This window comes from Triticum aestivum, chromosome 2D, assembly GCF_018294505.1.
Source record: "Triticum aestivum cultivar Chinese Spring chromosome 2D, IWGSC CS RefSeq v2.1, whole genome shotgun sequence".
Classification (NCBI taxonomy): domain Eukaryota; kingdom Viridiplantae; phylum Streptophyta; class Magnoliopsida; order Poales; family Poaceae; genus Triticum; species Triticum aestivum.
Window position 1 is genome coordinate 97,916,366 of NC_057799.1, and position 21,606 is coordinate 97,937,971.

A 21,606-nucleotide genomic window follows, 5' to 3' on the forward strand; every position below is an offset into this window, starting at 1 on the left:
CTTAGCTCCGGCCCCACGTTCAATGCCAACCGGGGCGCCCTCCTTTGACCCGTTGAGGTTGTTCCGGTGGTGGGGGCCCACCTTTGTCATCACCACGAGGTAAATGGTCGTCAGGATGTACTGCCACTGTCTGCTGCTTCTACCATAGTCGCCATTGCTCCACGCCACGTCGACGATGGCACGGCAGCTTGAGGACGCGTTTCTTCTGCGTGCGTTCATCAGGCGTGGGTTGACCAGGGTCCGAAGTCCGAACCAACCACACTGCCCCTGGGGTCCGGTCATGTCTGAGTTTCAGTGGGGCTGGTCATCCAAAAAGACCAGCTAAGGTTGGCATGGCCAGTCTTTTTCTGATGCTTAATATGGAGTACTATGTAGGCTCATCAAACAACACTTTTGAACTTTTTCGGGTTTGGGATTTGGCCTCTACTATTCCACAGATTTCAACGTCTTATGCGAACGTTCGCCACTTTGTTTTCAACTATTCTGATTGAACCATGGACCTTGAAAGTGAGTGACCATCTACAAATAATTTTATTTTTTCTAGAAATAATAAGCTAAACCAACTGTCTGCACAACAAATTCGCGGCGACTATTTGTCGCTTTAAGCGAGGCGAGAGGGGAACTCTCACAGAAGGTTTCCCTCCACCTGCATAGTTTTGGGCCGGCTCACTGGCGTGCGCGTAGGTATTAAAAATACCTTGGTTCTCCGGGCAGATCTCAGGTGTTGCTAGCCACTACGCCCAGGTCCCTCTTGTGGTAAGTTGTAGGTCATGTCCTACTTGAGGCTATTTGAGCCTTTTTCTCTTTTGTTTTCTTTATTATTTTTCTTCCCCATTTTTCATTCTTTCTTGCATTTTGTTTCTTCCTTTTTTTCTTGCATTTTGTTTAGTCTCCATTTTTTTGTTTGGTTTTCTTTTTTCTTCTCCGTTTTTTTTCTTTTGTTTTTAATGTTTGTTTTAATTTTTACTCTACATTTTCGTATGTGTCAAAAAATATTTTTCTTTAATAAGTGATCAACAATTTTTGTATGCGCGTTCAACATTTTCCAAACGCTTATTCAACATTTTTCAAATCCTTGTTCAACATTTTCTAAACTTGCTCAACATTTTTCGAATACTCTTTCAACATTTTTTAATACTTATGCAACATGCTTGTTTAGCATTTTTCAAATACTCGATTAACATTTGTAATACTTATTCAACATTTTTAAATACTTGTTCAATATTTTTCAAATACTCGTTCAACATTTTTAATACTTATTTCACATTTTCAAATACTTGTTCAACATTTTTTAAATCTGTTTTAAAGAGTTATATATATATGTGTGTGTGTGTGTGTATATATATATATATATATATATATAAAGTATAAAAAGAACAAAAATAAAGCAGAAAATGAGAACATAAAATAGAAAAAAAAACAAGAATAAACAGGCCGTGGTCTCCCGCGCGGCTGGGCCAGCCCATCTGGGGCTCCCCCCGACGTGAGGGTTCGGCCTCGTCTCGTGTAACGTGAGGAATAGGCGTGCCCCGTCAAATTGGTCGACCAAGCTCATCCCTCTTTGATTTTCCAGTCGTGTTTCTTCGAAAAAATCTCTATTAGATTTGTTTTCAAAGATTGCAGAAGAAAGTATTTCAAAGTTACATTTTTTTTAAGAATTTAGATAATGTTCAAAATTTTCAAAATATTCATGACTTTAAAATGTCCACAAATTTTACAAATGCTCATGAATTTTTTTAAAAAATTCCAGAACTATAATGTTATTGAATTGAAAAGTTCATGTATCTTAAAAATGTTCATGAATTCCAAAAAATGTTTCCAAATGTAATAATGTTTCATGGAGTTTAGGTAAAAAAGGGAAAAGAAATAATGAAAAAGGGGAAGAAAACAACAGAAAACGACCTATAAATCATATATAACCGTAGAGTCATTTTAAGACCACTATCCGATCCACATCCAATCTGTTTCCACCGGTATATGTGAGCACAAAATAAATTCCTACATAAAGAGTTCTTTAAGTTTTATATTGTAACTTATGTGCTGAAAGTCATTTTTTAATTTTCACATAGATCGCAAATGCTCAGATTATATTTATTTAGTTATTTTGCGACCTTTATAAAAACTAGTTTCAAAACCTGAAAGTGTGATGGGTTCATCAATTTATTTAGTTATTTTGCGACGTTTACGAAAAACAAGTTTCAAAACCTGAAAGTGTGACGGGTATGAATAAAAGGAACCAAGCAAGATGTGTGTGGGGGTTGGGAATCCGTGTGATGAGGAGGATCTAATTTTATTCTATGCTTCTACAACCATTACCATTGGGAATGGGGCGAGGACTCCATTTTGTGACTCTCCTTGACTTCTTGGGTGTAAGCGTAAGGAAATTACTCCGCTCATATTCGATGCCTCCTCAATAAAGAATTGGATGGTGCTAATATTCGAGGACTCCATTTTGGGACTCTCCTTGACTTTTGGGCGCAACTTGATGAGTCCGCCGAGGACGACACTGTGTGGGAGCATATGACTAGTGGCACTATTCAGCGGCCTCCACCTACAAGGCACAATTCCCTGGCATGACCCCCTGTCCTTTGGACCAAATGATTTGGAAGGCTTGGGCTCCGTCAAAGGTTAAGTTGTTTGCATGTTTGGTTATTCAAAGATTGATTTTGGACCGCTGATAGGTTGGAAAAGCGGGGATAGAAAAATTATGGGCTTTGCCCTCTCTGCAAGAGAGTACAATGCGGCACACACCTCTTTTTTAAATGTCGTTACACCTTGAGGCTTTGGGGTTTGGTCATGGAAAAGATAGGGCTCAAGAATTTGGGAGTGGCCTCTTGGCATTTGGAGGGCTCCGTAAAGGATTGTTGGGCAAACTAGTAGAACCGACACCGGCACCAAGTAGAACTGGCTTCGCTTACCATGCTTGTATCATGGACTATATGGAACGAGAGGAACGCATCCACAACAAGAGCGCCAACAATTTTGCTAAACAACATCATGACTGAGGCAAATCTTTGGGTCACCGCCGGAGCGAAGAGGTTAGGGTGAACCGTGTCGCGACAATAATAATTCATGTCGCGTTTGGATGGTTTGTAACAAACTCTATGCTCTTCTTAATTAATGGATGAGGTAAATCTTTTGTTTCTGTTTAAAAAAGAAAGAGTTCTGAACTCCGTCAAACCACCAAAGTTCTCAAGATGCTCTCCCTACTCATACATGGAGTTCAGAATTCAGATATCAGAACCTTCGGTGTACTAGCAAGCTGCTCCACGGGGTGTCACGCCTGTTTTGTTCCGTTGCGTGCCGCCGGTCTCGGCGCAGGCTCTGTCGGGTTTGTCCCAGCCGCCGTCTTCCACTCCCACCACAGCCGCCGCCGTGGCGTCGCCGCTCGTCGGACTCCACGTCGGCCTGACAAAGACGCCGCCGGAGGACGCGCTAATTTTGTTCTCCCTTCACAAGGCGCCAAGAGCCGGTGCCAATCATCGACACATCGCTCTGCTCGATTCAGTTGCTCGGAATGTTCTAGCCACGCACTGCGTTTAGCTCAGTTGACATAAAGAATTCCGAACGTGGAAGCCTGGAGGCCATCTCTCCCGGCCATTTGGAGGCATCCGCTTGGAATTAGGGGAGACCTCCATGCGTTGAAGTTGCCAGTAGGTCCGAGCTCGACGTCTCGCTCGTCAATGGCGCCGTTCGTGCCTACAGCTCGGTAACATAATCGTATAGAAATGAAGGGTCGTTGTAGCCACCGTCACTGCGCAGAATGCGAGATGTTTACCCCTGCCTATAAATTGGCTCTCCTTACCAAGAACACTTCATCGATCTCACTCACGCTTGATCCGTCGATCTTTAGCTGGTAAGCTCGGCTTAGCTCGGCCTCGGGAGGCCTCGGAAGCAGCAAGCAGCAGATCAAGAGCCATGGCTGCCAGTTCCGAGCTTGCGATTTTGGTGGCATGCGCGCTGCTGTTAGCTGCGGCGTGCGGAGGCGCCCCCGAGCTCGAGGTCGGGTACTACGAGGAGACGTGCCCCGAGGCGGAGGCCATCGTGAGGGCCGCTGTGAGCGAGGCCGTCGCCGTGGACGCCGGCGTCGGCGCCGGCCTCATCCGCCTCCTCTTCCACGACTGCTTCGTCCAGGTACACGACACACACGTTCATGCATGCACATGCACGCGCACTAATACTCGCATTGCTCGGTGACTTGCTGACACGTAATGGTGCGCAGGGCTGCGACGCGTCGGTGCTGCTGGACCCGACGGCGCTGAACCCGCGGCCGGAGAAGCTCGGCCCACCCAACATCCACAGCCTGCGGGGCTACGAGGCGATCGACGCGGCCAAGGCCGCCGTGGAGGAGGCGTGCCCCGGCACCGTCTCCTGCGCCGACATCGTCGCCTTCGCCGCGCGCGACGCGTCCTACCTCCTGAGCGGCTACCGCGTCGACTTCAAGATGCCGGCGGGCCGCCTCGACGGCCGCCGCTCGAACGCCTCCGACACGGTCCCGTCCCTGCCCCCGGCGTCCGCCAGCTTCACCGAGCTCGTCGACAACTTCGCCAACAAGGGCCTCGACGCGGAGGACATGGTCGTGCTCTCCGGCGCGCACTCCGTCGGCCACGCCAGCTGCTCGACCTTCGCCGCGGACCGCACGGACGTCGATGCCGACGCCGACATCGACCCGTCGTTCGCGAGGTCGCTGCGGAGGAGGTGCGCCCGAGCGGAGAACGGCACCGACGGAAAGGAGCAGGACGGCCCGACGGTGAGCCAGGACGCGGTGACCCCGACGGAGCTGGACAGCCAGTACTACCGCAACGTGCTGAAGCGCAGGGTGCTGCTCGCCTCGGACGCGGCGCTGCTGGAGACCCCGGAGGCGGCGCGGATGGTGCGGGACAGCGCGAGCGTCGGCGGGCGGTGGGAGAAGAAGTTCGCCAAGGCCATGGTGAAGATGGCCGGCATCGGCGTGAAGAAGGCCGGCCGCCACGCCGAGATCAGGGCGAACTGCAGGGTCGTCAACTACTGAAAGCCATGAACGTATGGGCCGGGGTCGTTGTGCTGTGCATGCGTCCATCGTTCCATGATTTGTCCCGTTCCTGTGCAGCATTATTTCAGTTCTTTATTTTTTGGTTTCGTACTTGCGAGCTTGCCGTCTCGTGTGGTGATTCGTCGATTTGTCCACGCAAAAATGAATAAAATATATCCTCTGGTGTCGATGTTTTGATTGTTTTCTCCGAAGACTTCTGAATTCTGACGCTCGTTCTTTGGCAATGGAAAACAAAGAATTACTTGCGTGCTCTGCTTGCGTCTCCCCGGCAGGGCGCTCGCTGCTCCAGTTGTCGTGAAAGGACACCTCATGTGTGATAACCGCTGAGAAAAATGTGACAAATAACTACTTCTTCCGTTCCTAAATATAAGTCTTTTTAAAGATTCCATTATGATCTACATACAGAGCAAAATGAGTGAATCTACACTCTAAAATATGTCTATATACATCCGTATGTAGTTTGTAATGGAATCCCTAAAAAGACTTATATTTAGGAACAGAGGGAGTATACATTATTATTTTGTTTCAAAGTTCATACTCCCTTGACATTAATTCAAAACTGCGACACTTACTTTGTAGGGAGTACTAGATACTCTCATTAGAAAGCTTGTGTCTAATCTTGTATTTTAATGATGTGGAAGTGACGGAGGCAATTCAGATACCACTATTTTTTTGACCGGAATATGAATTTATTCATCATATGATAGCACATTCCTTTACAAGTTGTGATGAACTACATCCAGGGGGATCTGAATCACAGACAGTCGGTTGATGTTCTAAACTGAAAGCATTGAGAGTGTGAGCATAGGGAGGTATTTTATGTTTGGGGAAGTACGAAGGAAAAAGATTTTGAATTTGCCTTTCCCTTTTTCCGTTAGAAAAATAACTCAATCAAAATCCCTACAGGAATGCCATTCTTGTTATGTAATTGGAGTATATGCTTAGTTTAACCTGTATATGTTTTGATTCTGTTCTTTATCCAACTAGTCATTTCTTTGCCAAATTGGCCGAAGCTTATGCTATTTTCAATCCAATAATGGATATTATGCTTGTAATACCTCTATTCTTTTTTCTAGCAGACCATCCATGGTTCTTGGGCCAAATCCGTACCAACTCCTGAGAAGAAATTTAAAGACAAGGACAAGCCATGACCCAGTTTGGTCCCCACTATGCTCCGCCACTGCAAATAAGATAACGACATCTAGTTGATTTAGTTGATACGTGTCTAGTTGATTTATTCAAGCTATTGATGTCCTCCTTCACATGAAACTGGGACGTTAACACTGATCTCCAGTATGGGAAGAAGCTTCTCCTTGCCAATTTGAGCTCCCATCCCCGAGGACCTTTCTTCCCTTTAGCCTGGCTCATAAGTTAAGCAAGATTTACATGTTAGAAATCCCAAAAACCAGCCAGCAGCAGCAACAGCCGCTTGAGAAGTTGGATTGCTGTGGAAAATGAGAAATAATTTAAGTTACTGATAATAAGCTTGGACGCAACACTGAATGGTGGCAACAAAATATTCAGTGGCAGTAAGAAGAGCATGCATGCTGGAAAATAGCAAGTGCCAATAAGAACTGTCCCCAGGACATATCAGTCGAGCTTGCAAAAATGACAATTATGTGTACGCTTGAACCAACATTCTAATAAATATAAGAACGTTATTATGTGCCCAATATCGCAAAAGGGTTTGGGAATAAATCATGGCCGAAAAAGGCAGTGTCGCACGGGGAGGGGGATTTCCATAATTATTTCAGTTACCTTTACATTTTCCAAACAAGGCTCATCTGTGCCTGCTTTCATCCTGGCCATCGGTCCTGCTTTCCATTACAGAATAAATTAGAGTTTATATTCCCAAATCTGAAATAAACAATTCAATCAACAGTTCAACACAGAGCATGCGCACACACGCTCACATACCAAGTTTGCGAGGCAGCTCTTCAGAAGAAACCACGTTCTCATAGGGGCAGCTTCGAGAAATAGAAATAATCAGACGAACATCATACATATGCAAAACTATGGTCAACTAAGAAATGAAAAGGTGTGATGAACAGTACAGATTTCCAATATCTATGCCCTCTCCAGAACAAAGACCATAATCCTTTAATATCAACGAGACGTGTTCAAGGACCTCCACATGGGAAATTGGAATGATACAGGGCACCTGCATTCACAATTGTAGCTCACTCTATTAACATTCGACATAGCATATGATATTTAGAAAAGCTATAATCAAATTTAGCGCACGTGTTGAACATCTTTTTGAAGAACGGAAAACATGTGATATCGTCATATTAAATATTCAGGAGAACTTTGGTTTAAGTTTTAGCTGGACCACTCCATGGCTAGTACACACTTTCAGTGCACTTCGTAGCACTTGCATATCCTACTACCCAAAAGCACAAGAATTACCAGGCAGGTACACAATAAACGTACAAACTGGTATATAACACTAGGAAAATTTAGATACGCACTAACAAGACAAAAAAGGCCATCCTTCACAAATTGCTTTACTAAATTGAAGAGGAGAATAGGCTGGAAATCCCTTCAGTCTAAAGAAAATACTCCCTCCGTCCGGAAATACTTGTCGGAGAAATGCATAAAAATGGATGTATCTAGAACTAAAATATGTCTAGATACATCCATTCCTCCGACAAGTATTTCCGGACGGAGGGAGTACTAGTTATAGCAGGTTGAAGAAATGGAAATCAGATCATGAATGAAATAGAATTGCATGCTCTTTCCTGTCAGAAAAATAGAACAAAACGGAACAGTGTGAAAAGATAAAACAGAACTCTCCTCACCTTCCATGTTAGAGCCCGGTCCTGATAGAATGACGCGGCCAGCTGCACGTGAAGCAAATTGTATGAGATTCAACAATGATAATGTTAGGGATCCAATAAAGGAACCAACACGATACTGTTACAGAAAATTTAGTTGACCATTGCTTCCTATACACAATTAAAAAGAACATGAAAGAAACATAAATAGAAGGCACGTTTCACTGTGATTAATCAGCAAGAACTTTTATTTCTTACTGAAAATCCAATAATTTTACAAAGAAGCTCATACAAAACAAGCAACCGGCAATTTCCGCCTTCCTGAATTGGGATACTATTTGGATTTCTCCTTTTAAGCAATTCTGAATGGAACAATTTTCTAGCATAGTTCAACATGGTAGTAATCCTGTATGTATGAATACGGGTAACCACATAGCTGTAGGGCTTTGTAATGAGCACCATGATGTAACCAATAATACCGAGAGATGATAAAAAGTATTAACTGCAATGGAGCACGTAGAAATCAAATAATACCTCCATTCGTAAATACTTGAGTATCACGAAGGTGGAAATGGTACCATTGGATTTGTCCTAAAAAATCCTAACTCTAATATTTGTTTTACTACAATATGCTCATAAAAAGTGAAGATCAATGTCTAGAAAATAATCTGTATTAACGAATGTGGTGTTTAAAAAAACCACAAAAGCAAAGAAATGTTTACAAATATAAAATTTACGATTTCTAAGAGATGTGCTGAGCTCAAGGAGAGAAAATGACGACTCGCCCTCCCTCCCACCCCCTCCCCTCCCCCTCGGGCGAAGCAACGAAGCCGCCATTAAAGCCCAATCCCCAGCTTCCCCCGCATCTCACCGAGCTCTCCCCGCCCCAAATCCTCATCTGAGAGTCCGCATGGCTGGAGCGCGTCGCTGCGGCGTGCGGGTGCACCGGCTTGCGCCGGTGGCGCGGGTAGCGGAGCCGCGGGCACTTCCGCCCCCTGCAACGGTGCCGCAGCCCGAGATCGACCCGCACTCGCCGGAGGCTCGCCGCGAGATGCGACGGGTGGTGCTGGAGCGCTTCCCCAACCGCGAGTAGTGGGGGGGAGATTCACCTTCACATCCTCCGCCACGCGAACTTCGTCGAGCGCGCGCGCTTCATCGGAGACGACGGCTGCGAGGATGTGGAGCTCCTCTTCTGGGCGATCCAGGAGGCGGAGTCGTCAGATCCGCGGCAGGCTGCCCGTTGGGAGAACTTCAGGACGGCGAATCCCTCAAGGCTCAACATCCGTCCACCGTCGTGGGAGGGCATCGCCAACATCCCGTCGGAGTTCCTTCCTCCAGGGACCGTCTGGCCCCCGCGCCGTCAGTAGATCGGCTGCCCCGACTGGTTCAGACACAGCGACGACCCATCGACCCCCCACCCTGGCCTGGTGAGTTAGGTATGCATCTGCGCGCTGATTTAACTCTTAAGGCTAGGTTGAGGGAATTTCGTTTGCGCCATCGAGGGGTGCGAGATTGTGCTGTTTCGATTTCTCATTCGTCTGATCAGGAGTTGTTGGTAGAGTCGAGGGTTCTCCCTCCGGGTTCTAGTAATGATAAGGAGTGTGTGACTGCTTCTGCAGCCGGTGAGACCTCGTCGGAGTTGGTTTCCGGCGAGGGGCTCGGCCATAGTTTCAAATCTGACTTCAAACCAGGGGCGGCGACTCCCTGTCGTTCCCCCCTGTGTTTCTAGCTCTGCTTGGCCCCACGCTCAGTTTACGTGTTGTGGGGGACAAAGCGGGTAGGGCGAGGGGATTACGTAAAGACGAATCCCTAGAAAACGTGGAGGAACACTTTGGCCAGCTCTGGCTCGTTCCTTCTCCCCCTCGCCGCCACCTACCTAGAAACCCTACCCAGCAGCCACAAGATCCCCCAAAAATCGGATTCCTTTGCTGGACTAACACTGGCCTTGGCAAATCAGAGGACTCTCCAGCAAGACCTTTTTGGTCAGATTCCCCCCCTTGGAAGAAAGTGGAAGACCTCATTGAACTGCCTGGATTCTCCCTCCCACAAGATGTGAATGTGACATTAACTAAATGGAAGGGTGGATGTGAACCTTTTGGAGAGTTGATTGAAGCCTGGGTACTGATTGAGGGGATTCCCCCAAAGTGGTGTACTTGGAAAGTGTTTGCCCAAATTGCTTCACTATTTGGGGTGCTTAAAGATGTGGATTGGAATGGGATGTTTAGAACTTTCTTTGAGAATGTCAGAATTAAAATAGCCTGCAGAGATCCAACCAAGATCCCTTTTGAGAGACTGATTGAGATGAAGAAAAAGTTATTCCTACTTGGCTTCACTGTTGAGGGTTTTGAACAAACAGGTGGTGCTGACTCTGTCATTGATATAGATGAGGATGAAGATGGTAATGAGGAGGATGAGAGAGCTGAAGAAGAACAAGCTGAAAAAGATAATGGAACTCAGGGAGAACATGTTTCTGAAGGGTCAGGTGGTGATCTGGCCATTGATGAACTTGACAAAGCAAATTTCTCAACTAAACATGGGTCCTCAAACAAATATGGTGCTCAAAAGTTGGTGGTTACACCTATGGAATATGAACATGATGCTGATCAGGAGAATTTCATCATGGAATGTGCTTTGACGGCTGTTGAGCTTGATGGTACATCTTCTGATGGACATAAACTTAAGTCTGGCTGTGTTGGTAACCTTACAGAACAAAACCAAAAAACTGATGGAGAGGGAAAGGAGGATGAAGGAGTGGTGACCCAAAAAACCCCTTCTCCATTTGTAAAGAATGTTACACATGTAACTCCTGAGCAAAGTGCTGGTAGTATGGAATACTGTGAGGATCTGTTAAGATTAGTGGATATTTCTGATTCTGAGAATGAGGAATCAAAAGAAGAAGAGCTGGGGGTTCTCCCTCGTGAGGCTGTACAAATCCTACAAAGTGAGACCTGGAAGAGGTCCCTGTTGGAATCACTTAACCAAACCAAAAGTGATGAGGCCATCCATGAGAAGAAACCAAGATGGGGACCTGTGCTAGCTCAAAGGCCTGCTACTAGAGGCCATGGCAATGTGAACATCATGGAGAAAGCTGCTGCATACAAGAGGAAGAAGAACTTGGAGATCCCACAAACTTTTAAAGGTAAATCTTTTTCTACTATGGATAAATCTGTCCTTGCTAATCAAATGAATCAAATGAACTTGATGATTGGGGGGGGGGTGATATTCAAAAGAGTCTCACCATTGATGAGATGATAGCTGTGGAGAAAGAGAGATGTTTGGTGTTTGCCAATAATAATCCTGAAATAGTACTCCCTGATAATCTCGACATTGACTCTAGTGAATTAGTTAGTAGACCTGAGGGTGTCTTCCCCTTGGAGCCAGTTGGCACTTCTGATGCTACTAGGGGAACACCTACTGTTCTAACTAAAGCTAGGCCTTGTGGCCTATCCCATCCTTTTAAAATTAATTAATTATGATAGGTCTCATTTGGAATATTAGAGGTCTAGGGCAAAATGGGAAGATACAGTGCCTGTGTGATACTATTGCTAAGTCTGATCCTGATTTTATTGGTTTTCAAGAAACAAAGAAGGAGAATATTTCTAAGGGTTTCCTCAAAGCTATTGATAGATTTGATAATTTGTGTGGCATTTTTTGCCAGCTGATAATACTGCTGGGGGAATCCTTGTGGGTTTTAAGAAACTGATGTTTGAGGTAGTAGGCTTTGTTAACCAAAGATTCTTTATTATTGCTACTGTTAAAAATAAATCTGATGACTTTGCCTGGCAGATGGTGTTAGTGTATGGGTCTGCTTACCCTGAATTTAAGATAGATTTTGTAGCTGAACTGCATGATACTTTATCAAATGCTTCTTACCCTATTATGATTGGTGGTGATTTCAACTTGATTAGGAATGACAAAGAGAAAAGTAGTGGTTTAGTAAATCAACAGACTGCATTTCTGTTTAATGATTGGATCAACAGATGGGCCTTGATGGAGATTTCTGTCTCTAACAGGGTGTTTACCTGGTCTAATAACCAGGTTTTCCCTGTGTTTGCTGTGCTAGATAGAGTGTTCATTTCTGTGAATTGGGATGCCCATTTTCCTTTTTCCACCCTGTCTGCCCTTCCCAGGGTAGGGAGTGATCATGCTCCTTTGGTCCTAGACACTGGTGCTAGAGCCCCATCTAACCCCAAACCTTTTAGGTTTGAGAAATGGTGGCTCTCCCAACCAGGCTTTCATCAAATGGTCATAGAAGCCTGGAATTCTGTGTCCTCATCCAAATCCTCAGCTGATAACTGGATGCTTAAGACTAGAATTCTCAGGAAGAAAACCAAGGGGTGGAGTATTAATAGAGAGGCAATGTTGAAGAAAAAGAAGAGGGCACTCCTTCTGGAGTTTGACACCCTCGATGTCATGTCTGAAACTCAACAATTATCTATATCTGACTATGACAGAATGAAAGAGATTAAAAAAGAATTGGAAGAAGTGTGGAAGAAAGAGGAGACTGCTCTTTGGCAGAGATCTAGGGACAGGAAAATCTTGGGGGATAGAAATAATGCTTATTTCCAAGCCCTGGCTAACCACAGACACAGGAAGAATCATCTTTCTGAACTAAACAGTCCTAATGGTGTGGTCACTTCGACCAAGGAGATGCTCGAGGTTGCTACCTCTTTTTACAAAGATTTGTTTGCCTTTGAACCCAAACCTGACATCCATCTGGATGCTGACTTTTGGTCTGAGGATGAATTGGTTAGTAATGATGAGAAAGAGCAACTAGAGAGACCTTTTTCTGAAGAGGAAATCAAACAAGCTGTGATGAGCTCTTATGCTAGTGGTGCCCCTGGCCCTGATGGCCTGTCCTTCTTATTTTATCAAACTTTTTGGGAGTTGATCAAAAAAGATTTTATGTGGATGGTTAGAGACTTTGAGAATGGTAACCTTGATTTATATAAGTTGAATCATGCCATTATTACTCTCATTCCTAAAATTCCTATGGCTAAAGATATGAAGAACTTTAGGCCTATCAGCCTTAGCAACTGTGTTGTTAATTTTTTTTCTAAAGCTATGACTACTAGGGTCTCCCCCTTATGTGACAAGTTTATCTCTTCCAACCAAAATGCTTTTATTAAGGGCAGATTCATTTTGGAAAGTGTTGTTATGGCTCATGAGGTCATTCATGAAATTCATAGATCTGGGTCTGCTGGTTTGATTCTTAAACTTGACTATGAAAAAGCATATGATAGAGTTAGTTGGGATTTTTTGAAAGAAATGCTTCTTTCTAGAGGCTTTGGTAGTAAATGGGTGGAGTGGGTGATGTCTACTATTTATCAAGGAACTTTCCAGGTTAGGATTAATGACTCTAATGGTCCCCAGTTCTCTGGGGGGAAAGGCTTGAAACAGGGTGATCCCCACTCACCCCTTTTGTTCAATTTGGTATCTGATGTTTTCTCTAAAATGCTTCACAAAGCTACCAATAGTGGTTTAATCTGTGGACTGCTACCTCATGCCTTCCCAGGTGGCGTGGTCAGTCTACAATATGCTGATGATACCATTCTATTCCTGGATAACTCATTGGAGTATGCCAAGAATTTGAAATGGATTCTCTCTTGTTTTGGAAATTTATCTGGTTTGAAAATTAACTTCCATAAAAGTGATCTTCATGCTATTAATGTCTCTGAGCAAATATCTAATGATTTTGCCCAGGTTTTCTGCTGCCAGCTTGGGGATTTCCCCTTTAAATATTTAGGTGTTCCCCTTCACTTTAAAAAACTTAGAAGGGAGGACATCCAACCTATTATTGATAGAATTATCAAGAACATCTCTGGATGGTTAGGGAGATTTCTCTCATATAGGGGAAAACTGATACTGCTTACTACTTGCATTGCCAGCATTCCTGCTTATCTAATGTCTATTATGAAATTTCCCAAATGGGCTATTGACATGATCACTTCACAAATGTCTCACTTTTTCTGGGGGAATGTGGGTGATAATCATAAGTATCACCTTGCTAACTGGGGGTTGATCTCCAGAAGGAAAGAGTTTGGGGGTATGGGGGTTCCCAACCTTAGAGAATTCAATATGGCCCTTTTGGCCTCATGGGGAAAAAGGTTCTATGATGACAGGGATAGTGATTGGAAGAAGATGCTGACCTACAAGTACAACACTGCTTGCCCTAATCTCTTTAACACTAGGGTGACCCTGGGGTCTCCATTTATGAAAAGTCTATCATGGGCTCTTACAGCTTCTAAAAACTTTTATAAATGGATCCCTGGAGATGGTAAAAGCATTGCCTTCTGGCATGACATCTGGACTGGGGATTGCTCTCTTAAGACTGCATTTTGGGATTTGCTTACTATTTGTCAACAACAAGATTCTACTCTTGCGCAGGTCTGGGTGGGTGGCAAATTACGTTTGACTTTCAGGAGGTGTGTTGAGGAAAACACCTTAGTTAGATGGAAGGAACTTATCAAAGTTGTTGAGCCAGTGTGTCTATCTGGTTCCCCAGACCAGCCCGTCTGGATGCTAGAATCTTCTAGCAAGTACTCTGTCAAGTCCTTTTATAAGTTAATTAACTTTGGAGGGATAGTCTCTGATATCAAAGATGATATCTGGAAAATCAGAGTCCCACCCAATATACATGTTTTCCTCTGGTTGATTTACTATAATAAGAGCTTAACTAGAGATAATCTTGCCAAACGCAGGCATGTAGATGACATGTCTTGTGTCTTCTGTAGTGAGACTGAAACTATCCAGCATTTATTCTTTGATTGCATTGTTGCTAGACATGTTTGGGATTTGGTAGCTGATAGCTTTAATGTTACTGCACCTGATTCCTTTGTTCTGTTGGCTTCCTTCTGGAAGAAGAGAAAATATTATGAAGCTTTAAACATTGTTACTGCTGCTACCTTGTGGAGCTTATGGCGTTTCCGAAATGATTTTGTCTTTCAGGGGCGAAGATGGCGAAGTATACGATGTGTTTTGGACCTGTTGGGGGCAACGATCAGGCAATGGAAAATCCTATGTTCAGAGGCTCAGGGTGCGCTTCTTCTCCGGTGCTTAAGGCTGTTGGACCACCGGAGAGGGGAATTGCTTAGAATTGCATGGAGCTAAAATGCTGTTTGTCGGGGGCATTGCTGGGTTGTGTTCTGTCAGCTTGCATATCTTAGCTTTGATCTTGTAAAGTAGGCTGGCATGTTACCGCCTGGTGATGTATCCTGTCTAGATCCTGCCTAAAACTTGTAATAGGGCAGTTAAAACCTTGCTTTCCGTCTGTGGCAGCTACTCTCCAGTTGCCGCCGAGCGCTGTTAACAGTTTATGTGGGTCGACGTTTGCCTTGGCTTTAATAAAGTTGGGGTGGGGGGAAACCCCTTTTGGTTCAAAAAAATATAAAATTTACTTGATTTTGCAACTAGTAGCATATAAATATGAATGTATATAATTTGCTACTTTTTTTCTTCTAAAAAGTGCAATATATTGATATTTAACGCTTTAGAACTGAAGATATCAGACCACACGCAGGCTCAAAAGGGTGAGACATACTGCCGCAGATTTATGCTTTAAAACATCTACTCTCTGCACGATATCTTGTTTTAGGGAGTGACCGTAGTTTATCTATCTAGTATCATAAAAGTATCAGGAGCAACAAAACTAGCAAGTGTTCTCATTTCATATCCCACAATGCTAGATAACAGTTAGTGAGTTAGGTCCTCATAAATAGGTCCGATATTGGCAATTTCTAGCATTTATATCAATCAGATGAATGCAGTGATATGTACATATTTAGTAGAAAGTAGGAAATGGTGGTGTTCTGACTGCAAGTACAAACAGTTTGATACCTTGGGATGATCCCGAATGTAAGAATCAAGAGCTTCACCAGCTTGGGAAATTACATGAACAAGCGTCAGTGTCATATCGAAAAGCTTCTTTTTCGCCTCTAGTGGCTCCAGTTCCTTTCCTTTTTGACACATCTCCAATTGTATGGAGGTAATTTTGCCCACAACACAGTTAGTGATAATAGCAAACTCATCTGGCTTACTATTGAGGTCTTTCTTGGGGGAAGATACACCACGGATCTGCTCTTGAGCTGCTAGGAGCAAAACGGCTGTTTGGATAAGCTTCCCATCAATTATGTAATTGCAGACCTCATCTGACAAATTATCTGTATGTTTGGCTAGCAGCCTAATCGTATCCAAGAAGAGCTTCTGAAACAACAACAAAAATAAACACGGAAAAGACTCAGTGATTATTATCTCAATTTAAAAGAAAAGATAAATTTGAAAAGTTAATGGCAACATAAATTGCTTATCAGAAACCAAATAATGTCACAGCAAGTAGCACATGGACATACACAAAGAGTAACACAGGGAACTGCAGTCTTTCAGAAGTGCAGATGTAAACGTATTGCTATATCAGTGGTTTGAACTACATGGTAACTTCTTTCAGTTATGCTGCAAAACAAGTTGTGTAAGGATGGATGCGAAACAAACCATTTCCGGTAGGCAGAGGATATGAATGAGCTTCAGGATATAGTTGATATCTGCATGACTGTAACCCATATTCTCTCGATTAGGATGTAGACTGTCCTCCAGGTACTTATGCAGGCAAGTGTTCTCAACCGCAACATGGACCGGGAGTAGGTTGTCAATGACTAAAGCACCGGATGTGTGCAAATTGGCCGACGTGCCATGGTGCAAGAGCAACTCAATCATATCGACAGAGAACATTTCAGCAGCTAGGTGCAGGGGGAAGAACCCAAATTGAGTCATGCAGTTGGGATCGGCCCGGAACCCATGCAGCTCAGCATTCTTGCCCACCAAGACAACTTTGGCACATCGCAGTGCATTAGCGATGACTAGCTCGTTTAAAGCTTCTGGTTTGATGATGTAACCCAGTGTCATGTCCCTTCCATTCTGATTTAAGAAGCGGAGGAAAGACCTGACACTATCCCTTTTCAGGATTGGCCGCAAGTGGGGTAATATATCGAAGAATATGTCAGGTACCCACTAGATTGACCCATTCACAAATGGAAAGGATGAACGAAAATCAGTTATACGATTAACAAAGCAAAATGGAACAAATAAATCTTATGCAAATGTATCATAGGAAATAAAAGACACAAATGTTGCAACAGACAAGATAAGAACTAAATAAATGCAGGTCAATTGCTCCAAACCTGGGGAGTACCGTCTGGGATGATTGTGGATGTTGCTCTGGAATTAGCAGGTATGGCACTTGTTTTGTTCGGCCACTGTGAGAGAGAATGTGTCACCATCAACAGCCATGAGGACGCAAAGTAATCAAGGTTGTAGACAAATATGATAAATGTAGCTACTTACTGCACCTCCTTGAGTGATTTGAGATCGCTTGGAGGTGAAGGAGGTATCCGTGGATCGTACTGTTCATCCGTGGTTGATCCATCTTTACCTTGGCCGTTATCCTCAGGACAAGTGGTTCCCATAGCCTCCTTTGTATGCACCGTCTCCATCGGTGCAGAATTGGCCTGATATGTCAGTTCCCCTGTTTGTTCTTCTTCATGGCTGAAACAAGTAAATTTAATTGCAACCCAGGTGAAAGTTCATATCTTGTTAATTCTATATTTTGTAGTCAATTTGTGTTTGCGTTAGGCAATACAAGGGAGGCAGGCATAGCAATCGTGGAAGGTGAACATCCAATAGCTTCGTTAAGTTAGGCTTAAACCTGACGTTTCCATCAGGCATATCAGTCCTCTGCTCATCAATAACTAGTTACTCAATTCAAGTTGAAGCACAATGAAAGAGTTGAACTTGCAAAAATACAACACGGGCTTTCAGCTACAAGCCTCCATTTAGAGTAATTAGTTTCGGCAATCATGTAAGGCTGTAACAACCATTTGCTTGAATAAACAGGGTAAATATCAACTGCATACAGATGTATGGATCACGCTAGTTACAGAGTAAGCAAGCAAATACGCCGCTGGATGGGTTGTTTCATCAGCAAGAAACCTCGTGGATGGACACATTACGGTAGTGACACCGGGCTCGCGCGCGGGCAGGCGTGCTCCCTCAACCGAGCACGATTAATGTCGCCGGGGATTGGAGCCACGATCAAGGCCGAGTTCGCCGGGGGCCAGATCGAGGCCGAGTTCGCCGGCTATGGAGCAACAACCGTACGTCCGCTCTACCCTTCTTTCCCAGCCGCTGCGCCAGCTGATCTATGGGGAAAACCCTAGGAGCAAGAGCAGGAGGAAGAAGAGGCGAAGAAGAGAGATGGGGCAAACCTGGTCACATGGGCCAGCCCGGCTGTAAATGGCCGGCATGTGCCCGTCTGTAAAAGGGCCTGCCTGTAAAAGGCACACACGTGCCGGCCCGCATTGCTTTTCAGCCTTCCTGGCCTTTTTGTTTTTTTAATTCATAAAAAATAAAAATAAGAGAAAAAGTACATTAATATCTAAAAAGGGAATATATATATATATATATATATATATATATATAATTTTAAGAAAAATACAAAATATAGAAAAATATAGAAAAAAGCTTAGTTACAAGTCTGACGGACCGCGTACCGCACCGGGCCGTGCAGTGTCGCCCGACAATTAAAAGGGTCGTGTCGGCCCGGACCTTAAGGCTTGGCTTCTAGGATCGACCTTATGCTGTGGCGGGCCAAAGGCCGTCCTGACCCTTTTAATCATATATTGTGCTGGGCTGAAATTCCATGCCGACGGACCAGCCCGCGCGACACTGCCCATATGGCCAGGTTTAAGATGGGATACACATTCATACATTTTTTAATTATACCCCATTTATTTTAAGTATACATGACACTTTTATTAACTCAAAATATAGAATCAAGAGGATACAACAAAAAATCAGTGATACCCGGCCTTTGCATAGCTAAAATGTACACATTCAAAACTAACGGTATAATAGAATGAGCAAGTAAAGAAAATGACATATAGGCAACCATAAAGTCATATGAGATCGATAGTATGCCTATGTCCAAGGAGATGATGGACCGCTCCAGATTTTTGGCTGTCACCAATGTTGAATAAAAATATCCCTAGGCAGTGCCCGCATGGTGTGGCTGCGTGGAGGCCCTAGGGACCCCATCCAGGTGGGTACAGGTTCACTGGGTTCCTTTTGGTCAAACAATAATCATCGTTTTTTTTTTATATTTTCCGACTTCAAAAAACCCTTTTCAGCAAATAACAAAAACACTAAAAAAACCAGGAACTAACCTTGGCACTGGGTTAATGTGTTAGTCCAATAATAATGATATAAAATTATACCCAAAGATGTATAATTGATGTAAATATAGCATGAGCATATGGCAACGAAAAAACATGTGGAAGGAGAGTAGGGAGCTCAAACTTCCCTCCCACTCGAGCGGTTGGTTGATGGCGCACGCTCCATGTCGCAGCCCCTAAACCGATGGGAGCGATATGGCGACACCGCTAGAGTTGCTCTAACAAATTCAAAACCTATCGGGAGCAACTAGTGGAGGCCAGGTGCCCCCGCGAGGGCAATTTTCCTAGCACAGGAGCACCCCAAACACACCACTTAGCGTGCTCCAGTGCAGCCACGTGTTGCGTGTGGGGTGCTTTCCTTTTTTGGGGTCCCTAGTGTTTTCTTGGTCATGATTTTTTTGGGTTCTTTCTTCTATTTCATTGATTTTTGTGGGTTCATTCCCGTAGGAGCTTGTGCTAAGTATAGTTGTGCTTCTAGCGTTATGCTTCCCAAAAAAGTGAAACACATGTATGCATCTATGTGAAGCACACTTATGCTTCCCCAAAAGAATAAGCACAGTTGTGCTTTTGCGCTTCTCCAAAAGTGAAGCATAGACGTGCTTCTGTGCCTTCCCAAAAGTGAACCAGGCGTGCTTCCGCGTGAAATAAATTTCTGTTTTTGTGCTTCTCCAAAAGTGAAGCACAATGCTTGTCGCATGAAAGCACAATTATACTTCCCCAAAAAAGTGAAGTACAGTTAGTACATGTTAGTATAGTTTTGAAGCATGGGTTTGCACAATTTTGGAGCATAGATTTCGTCCCAAAAAAAGTTCACCGAACCTATGAATATGGGATACCGTTTTGAAGATCTTGACGTGACGAATGCAATGGCGAAAACATTCCTGATCTGGATGCACAGCTAAATAGTTAAATCGTTTTGAAAAAGCGAATCTACGAAAAAGCACAAATAAAACCCTCATCTCTCCTTGCGCGTGAAGACATTTCACCAAGCTCCCTAACTACAACAAGTGGCGCACATGTGATGCCCCATTTATCACCACCAAAGGAGATGTTGTTAGAATTGTGTCGAATATTATTGTACAAGGTAGGTTACAGTTGGACTTGGTTTTGGACTGTGTGTAGACAGGGTAGGAGTTGTGTCCTAATAGGACACCTGTACCCTAGGCCTCTCATATATAACGGGGGTAGACACACGATGTAACCTATGCCAACATAATAGCACAGGCACGCGGGGGAGCCGGCGGTGTGTGCCGGCGCCCGGGCGGCCGGAGGTGCGGTATTGTAGCGGTGTCATGGGGAGGAGCGCCCGTAGTCATGCCCCGGGGATGTAGCCATATCGGTGAACCTCGTTAACAAATCTCGGTGTTGTGCTTGTGTGATTGCTTGGTCTTCGGTAGATCAATGGTGACCTCAGATTATTCTAACAAGTGGTATCATGAGCAAGGTTCGAAGAGGCTGTGGAAGTTGATTCAGAGGAGGAAGAACGTATCAACGGACTTGTATGCAAAGGGATCGCAGCCGTGGGAGCGGAGTTAGGCCCAGTTCTTTTTGCCCGGGATTCTGCGGAATCAAGATTCTGGAAAATTATGCGAGAATCTACTTCCCCCAGAATTTGGCGTCGAGTTCTTTTCTGAGATTCCAGTTTGAGATTCTGGAAAGAGTTGTGTGCTGAAATGTCGGTAGTACCCCTTGACAGAAACTGTTTGATGAATTGTTAACACATTGTTGTTTCGAACAATATCTTGTCAAATGTGAGTATGAAAGTGATTTATGAATATCATAAAGTGCTAAATATTACAACTAGAATGGTTTTAAAATTTTGTTTGTTACAAAAGTGGGTGAACAAAAAATAGAATGAATAATCTCAAGGCACGAGACTAGCAACATTAGCACTGAACATCAGAATTAATTAATGTGGTGACATTTTTCATATAGTAGCAAAGATTCACAGTACCAATATCACCTATGAGCCAAAGCCAATTTCTGGCAATAGCACCAATGTGCAGTAGCATTGACAATATCAACAAAAAAATCTAGCACAATCCATCCATCAAACAAATTAAAACAATCAATCCATCCATCCATGTGACGAATTGAACAATCAATCCATCCATCCATCTAACAAATTGACACATTGATTCATCTATCTATGCAACAGTTTTTTGCATCTATCCAGTTTAGCTAAAAAAAGAAGAACAAAGAGTTGGGAGAGAGAGGATGGATCACCGTGGAGGAGTGGAGGAGATGTTGATGTTCGGCTGCAGCTTTGGGACGGAGGCGCCGTCGGTAGCCGGTGCAGAGGGGCCCGACGGCGGCTTCCGGGTGTCCCGGTGGCGGCAGAGGGCAAAGGGGCAAAGGGCCCGCAGAGGAAGCTGGACTGCGGCGGGAGTGGGGACCGGCGGCGGCGAGTACCTGGCCGGCGGCGGCGAGGGCCGCACCGGCGGCTGGGTGGTCCGGGACGGCGAACTGGGGCGGGCGGCGGCGCAGGAATCCTAGCGGGCGGCCCTGCTCGAGGAGTCGAGGTCGCGCGATGCGAACAGATGGGCATCGATCGGGGGTGGCTCGGTGGCAGTTT

The 21,606-nt window shown here is 44.4% G+C and overlaps 2 protein-coding genes across 6 annotated transcripts; one reads left to right on the plus strand and one right to left on the minus strand.

Moving 5' to 3' along the window:
• The first annotated feature begins 3,918 nt into the window (after nt 1-3,918).
• Nucleotides 3,919-5,011, plus strand: LOC123055691 (peroxidase 2). The gene is made up of 2 exons (XM_044479598.1): nt 3,919-4,134; nt 4,223-5,011. Exons 1-2 carry the CDS (start codon nt 3,919-3,921, stop codon nt 5,009-5,011), a joined length of 1,005 nt encoding a protein of 334 aa, XP_044335533.1.
• A 959-nt stretch (nt 5,012-5,970) lies between these two features.
• On the minus strand, nt 5,971-21,597 carry LOC123051917 (uncharacterized). Of its 5 annotated transcripts, none has more exons than XM_044474913.1 (10): nt 21,258-21,597; nt 17,151-17,346; nt 16,983-17,057; nt 16,297-16,812; nt 15,646-16,011; nt 7,834-7,875; nt 7,087-7,193; nt 6,950-6,999; nt 6,791-6,849; nt 5,971-6,391 (listed from the first exon to the last, which is right to left on the minus strand). In XM_044474913.1, exons 2-10 carry the CDS (start codon nt 17,292-17,294, stop codon nt 6,200-6,202), a joined length of 1,551 nt encoding a protein of 516 aa, XP_044330848.1. In that variant the 5' UTR covers nt 17,295-17,346; nt 21,258-21,597; the 3' UTR covers nt 5,971-6,199. The 5 variants fall into 5 exon arrangements, with proteins under 5 accessions (XP_044330848.1, XP_044330850.1, XP_044330849.1 ...); XM_044474915.1 differs by having other exon boundaries at nt 6,791-6,846; nt 21,258-21,595; XM_044474914.1 differs by lacking the exon at nt 21,258-21,597 and adding an exon at nt 18,066-20,222.
• Nucleotides 21,598-21,606: the final 9 nt, after the last annotated feature.